Below are 6,000 nucleotides of genomic sequence, written 5' to 3'. Positions count from 1 at the left end.
TAGCCTAACCTGCATGTCTTTGGAGTGTAGGAGAACATGCGAACTTCACACAGAAAGGCTCCCGTCCGCCACTGGGCTCGAACCCAGAACTTTCTTGCTGTGAGGAGACAGTAACCACTACACCACCATGCCACCAATTAGCCTAACCTGCATGTCTTTGGATTGTAGAAGAGCATGCAAACTCCACACAGAAAGGCTCCCATCGGCCACTGAGCTCAAACCCAGACCCTTCTTGCTGTGAGGCGACAGTGCTAACCACTACACCACCGTGACACCAATTAGCCTAACCTGCATGTCTTTGGACTGTAGGAGAACATGCAAACTCCACACAAAAAGGCTACCGTTGGCCACTGGGCTCAAACCCAGACCCTTCTTACTGTGAGGTGACAGTAACCACTACACCACTGTAACACCAATTAGCCTAACGTGCATGTCTTTGGAGTGTAGAAGAGCATGCAAACTCCACACAGAAAGGCTCCCGTCGGCCACTGGGCTCAAACCCAGAACCTTCTTGCTGTGAGGAGACAGTAACCACTACACCACCGTGCCACCAATTAGCCTAACCTGCATGTCTTTGGACTGTAGAAGAGCATGCAAACTCCACACGGAAAGGCTCCCGTCGACCACTGGGCTCGAACCCAGACCCTTCTTACTGTGAGGTGACAGTGCTAACCACTACACCACCGTGACACCAACTTGCCTCACCTGCATGTCTTTGGACTGTAGGAGAACATGCAAACTCCACACAAAAAGGCTCCCGTCAGCCACTGGACTTGAACCCAGACCCTTCTTACTGTGAGGCAACAGTGCTAACCACTACACCACCGTGCGACCAATTAGCCTAACCTGCATGTCTTTGGACTGTAGAAGAACATGCAAACTCCACACAGAAAGGCTCCCGTCGGCCACTGGACTCGAACCCAGAACCTTCTTACAGTGAGGCGACAGTGCTAACCACTACACCACCGTGCCACCAATTAGCCTAACCTGCATGTCTTTGGACTGTAGAAGAACATGCAAACTCGACACAAAAATGCTCCTGTCAGCCACTGGGCTCGAACCCACACCCTTCTTACTGTGAGGCCACAGTAACCACTACGCCACCAATTAGCCTAACCTGCATGTCTTTGGACTGTAGAAGAACATGCAAACTCCACACAGAAAGGGTCCCGTCCGCCACTGGACTCGAACCCAGAACCTTCTTACAGTGAGGCGACAGTGCTAACCACTACACCACCGTGCCACCAATTAGCCTAACCTGCATGTCTTTGGACTGTAGAAGAACATGCAAACTCGACACAAAAATGCTCCTGTCAGCCACTGGGCTCGAACCCACACCCTTCTTACTGTGAGGCCACAGTAACCACTACGCCACCAATTAGCCTAACCTGCATGTCTTTGGACTGTAGAAGAGCATGCAAACTCCACACAGAAAGGGTCCCGTCCGCCACTGGACTCGAACCCAGAACCTTCTTACAGTGAGGCGACAGTAACCACTACACCACCGTCTATGTTACAAAATGTGGAACACTTATCTCAGACAGTGTATAAATCATAAGAAGATGTAAAAGGAAGTTCAATAAAACATTTGTAGAAAAAGAAAGTTTCTCACAACAGAAAAAGGGGTTAAACACATCCCCATCCTCAGTTTCCAAAAGTTCTGCCTCAATCCCAAACACCTCCCTGTTCGTCACTTTAGTGCACTCAGTAGGGAGCACAAAGCGCGTTTGGGTATCGATCGCAGCGCGCACGTGTCAGGAGGAGGGGGTGATTTGGGACACGACCCGTGTTCGGGACTCGCCCAGAATCTTCACTCTCCAAGAAACCCGGAGTGAGAAGAAAGAAAGAAGGAAAGAAAGAAAAAGAAAGAAGGAAGGAAGGAAGGAAAGTCTCCGCCTGGCCCTCCTCCACCACAGCCAGCTCAGTGAGCCACACACACACACACACACACACGCCTAGTTTCACCCGGCCGTCACTCGAGCCCAGGAATGCCATGGCCACTCAGCCCAACCAGGACTACTTCCGCTCGGTCAGCAGCGAGTCCACTACCTACATGATGGTGCCGGCGAGCGGCCGCAAAGAGTCTCCTTCCAAGCTGTGGCTCGCCATGGTGGTGATCGTGGTGGTGGTGCTGCAGATCGCCTCCACCACTGGACTCTTCCTCTACCTGAACATGTCCCTGTCCCAGGTGAGCACCATGGCTTTCAGTTCTTAGATGCATCTTCTGTGCATTCCTTCTTCAACTTTTTCCAAGACTGAAACAAAAAGTCTAGATTAATGACAGGGAAGACAACTGACACTCAGTGTGTTACTGACACCCAAATCTGTACATAGTTTCATTTTGTATTCTAGTATTTATACATTTTTAGACATTTTACAGCTCACCTTCAAAGTGACAGTATGCACTTCTTCTGTATCAAATGCTATATCTATAGTACATCCACTACTGCTGATTTCTGATTTTATTGCATTTATATTGTTGTCTTTTTGCTCTTTTTATTGTCGTTTATGTGTATTGTGAAGTGACCTTGAGTGCCCTGAAAGGCACCTTAAATAAAATATATTATTATTACATAAATGAATCATATTTGTATTGTACTGTGTTGATTTACTCAGTATTGAAATGACATTGTATTTTAAAAAAATGACACAATAACATTATCATTATTAATCTTTGTTGATTTTTATTTAGATTAGATTCGATAGAACTTTATTGATCCGGTTGGGAGGGTTCCCTCAGGGAAATTAAAATCCCAGCAGCATCATTACAGGATAAATAGAAAATAGAGAAAAAACTTCTAGATAAATTAAGTATTTACATATACAAATATTAAAAAAGAATAAGATATGGGAAGGGGAAAAAAAGTCCAGCAGGAGAGGTATTGCACATTATATCACACATTGTCCAGTATTGCTTTTTGTCAGGCTAGGCTACTGCTGCTCCTTCTTTGAATATATTTATATATTTTTTAATATATATTCATACATCATTCTTTTAACTAAAACACAGCGCCAATGGAAATAAGGTTTATCTTTTTTTGGATTCTGTGTATAATAAAGTTTAAACATAATAATGAACGGAAAACACAAAGTGTGGTCCAAAAGGAGTTACACGATCAACAAGTAGGTACAAAAGTTAGAGTGTGGGGTTAAAAATTATTTCGTCAACAAAATAAAAGCAATGTTTAATACAGAATAAAAGCATGATTCTATGTCTCTCTCTCTCTCTCTCTCTCTCTCTCTTTATTTATTGATTGTAAATAATTCTCTCTCAGACTCATCGGCTACTAAAAGTATAAAATGTGCCCTCTTGATGATACCAACCCTTCAACATGGAAAGGTACAGTTTCGTCCCATTATACCAGGAATGTAGGCAATAATAAAACAATAAAAGTTAAATATCATCCTTGTGTGGTTCTGATTGATTGCAGCATGTACGTCTTAAAATGCTAAATTGTTTCAGGATCTCTTCCTGATTAGCAGCAGGTTTAGACAGAAAAAAAAAAGTATCCTTGGCTTGTCCTCAACTACCACACATATATGCGATTAGTAATGGAGAGATTTTTTTTTGTCCTCATGTATGCTTTTCACATAGAAGCCTACTTCTTACAGCAGAACAGATACGAATGTTTCCTGAGGCTTCGTTTTCTGTGAATCTGCCAAATAAAGACTCGAGAAATCCTTGAGGAGTGCTGTAAATCTGCACTGAGCACTTTAAAACAAGAGGTTGGGATCTGTAACGGTGTCTTTGTCATGTGTCGAGCTGCACTTTTGTAATGTGAAGTGAAGGAGGAACAGTAGTATTGTTTGGTTACATTCAGCTCCTGGTTGTTTTGTGGTGTTTTTGATCACTTTAAAGGGACTTTTCCTTGTTGTTTGCCAGGAGATAGCCATAATTCTTTTCAAAAATAGACATTGTGGTTTGGGAGTACGCTGTTGTAAGCAACTGAGGCTACACCAAGGACAGTTTTGGTTTAGGTCATGGGGTGATGTATAATGCATCACTGTTGTCCTTACAAGATGATAAGATCATCAGCCGGATTCAGCAACGTTGACTTACAACTTCTACACAGTTGATTATTCGTTACCTTTCCATGCGTCTGGGTCGTAAATAAAGACCTGAATCGGAAATAGATTCAGGAGTTTAGATGATAGATGCGGCTCCATGACGCTCAGTGAAATGGAAAAGGAAGAGGTCAGATCTTGGTCAGAGAGAAAAACTGCAAGCAGTAGAAGAAGACGACCAAAGGGAAAGACTCTCGCATAAGGGTATGGAGCTGACATTGCATTGAACCAAATGCTGACCTATTTCTGTCAACTTCCTGCTGTCCAATGCGAAGGTGCATACCAGAATGGAGTCACTCTGCTCTGCTCTTGGGTACGTCATGGCACTTGACTGAGCCCGTGACTAAGTTGGTTTGCCGCAGAGTGTGACTGGTGCGCCCACTTCCACATGCTACTGTTGTTGTTTTTTTTGCAAGTCAGCGCCCGTTGAAGGCTTTCGTCATACCATGTCGTTCCACTTCAGGTGCTCTGTGAGAGAAACCTTCACCAACAATAACAAAAGTTGGTGTAAAATTATATCCTGAAAGCAGTGTTTAGTTTTTCCCCACAACTCTGTCAAACCTTTCTGTGACAGCTTCTATTGCCAAGATCCACAAAAAAACTGACTCGCTTACACCTTCCTGCGCCTGCATATTTATTGTTCTTTCTTTCTTTCTTTCTTTCTTTCTTTCTTTCTTTCTTTTCTTTTGACTCTTCTCTGTCAGTCTGAACTTTTGGGGTTTATGCAGAACAGTGAGAACCTTACGCAGCTAAATTTGGCTGCCTTTCTTTGTGGATTCATGTTACGCTATGTTAGCTAGCCCCAAGCAGGGCTTGGATGTTTCCCAGTTAGACATAAGGTTTAATCTCAACTGTTTCACGGAGTTTAAAATAAAACACGACACTGGTGCCCGCACAAAAGTATGTTTTTTATCTGAAGCAAGCTTGAAGCTGTCTGTGGATTTTTTTTTTAAATCTCTATCACCTAGAATATACGATTCTTCAAAACACACAGAAGTGTGTTTGTTCTTTAAATGAACACACGCTATTCGTTTACTCTTGTGCGGCTCCATTGTAAAATACACTTTTTTTAATTAGACTGATTTTTATTCGGGTGGCACAGTGGTGTAGTGGTTAGCGCTGTCGCCTCACAGCAAGAAGGTCCGGGTTCAAGCCCTGTGGCCGGCGAGGGCCTTTCTGTGTGGAGTTTGCATGTTCTCCCCGTGTCCGCGTGGGTTTCCTCCGGGTGCTCCGGTTTCCCCCACAGTCCAAAGGCATGCAGGTTAGGTTAACTGGTGACTCTAAATTGAGCGTAGGTGTGAATGTGAGTGTGAATGGTTGTCTGTGTCTATGTGTCAGCCCTGTGATGACCTGGCGACTTGTCCAGGGTGTACCCCGCCTTTCGCCCGTAGTCAGCTGGGATAGGCTCCAGCTTGCCTGCGACCCTGTAGAACAGGATAAAGCGGCTAGAGATAATGAGATGAGATGAGATGATTTTTATTCATGAGATGAGTTATGCAATCATGCACATGAAACAAACACGCTATCAATATGAAGACAATCCACTGACATAATTATTCATGCAGCTAATTAATATTCAATACTATCCTTACACTTAACCTGAATCTTGCTGCTTTTTTTTTTAGTTTTTGGGGGGGTTTTTTTGCTCCTCGTGTAAACCAGCTGCAACCTGACAAAGGATCTTTAGAACTAGCATAAATATCCCTTGCTCACACACAACATAGCCTCCAGATGGGACAGCCTACCAGCACTGTTGACCTAAAAGCATGTAAACATCTGCACTCAGGCTCACATTATCACATTTCGTAAGAACAATATTGGCGAAAATAAAAAGACCCAGCCGTTAACTGGCCCTCCAGTTTACTCCAGCGCTACACCAAAAGATAGCCTCTATCTCTTCATTAGGACCCATTAGTGAGTCACATCACACACAGT

The 6,000-nt window shown here is 43.8% G+C and overlaps 1 protein-coding gene across 2 annotated transcripts in view; it reads left to right on the top strand.

Annotated features, from left to right (window-relative positions):
- The first annotated feature begins 1,785 nt into the window (after window positions 1-1,785).
- tnfsf10l (TNF superfamily member 10, like) overlaps window positions 1,786-6,000 on the top strand; it is a 44,594-nt gene continuing 40,379 nt past the window's right edge. Inside the window, exons 1-2 of one of the 2 annotated variants that reach the window (XM_060929858.1) lie at window positions 2,104-2,188; window positions 3,276-3,340. In XM_060929858.1, coding sequence (XP_060785841.1) covers window positions 3,314-3,340 — 27 coding nt within the window. In that variant the 5' untranslated portion in view covers window positions 2,104-2,188; window positions 3,276-3,313. Of the gene's footprint in view, window positions 2,189-3,275; window positions 3,341-6,000 lie in introns of both variants that reach the window. The other variant, XM_060929950.1, reaches the window with a different exon arrangement.

This window comes from Neoarius graeffei, chromosome 1, assembly GCF_027579695.1.
Source record: "Neoarius graeffei isolate fNeoGra1 chromosome 1, fNeoGra1.pri, whole genome shotgun sequence".
Taxonomy (NCBI): Eukaryota; Metazoa; Chordata; class Actinopteri; order Siluriformes; family Ariidae; genus Neoarius; species Neoarius graeffei.
Note: the sequence above shows the minus strand (reverse complement) of the source record. Positions and strands in the feature narration are given on the sequence as shown.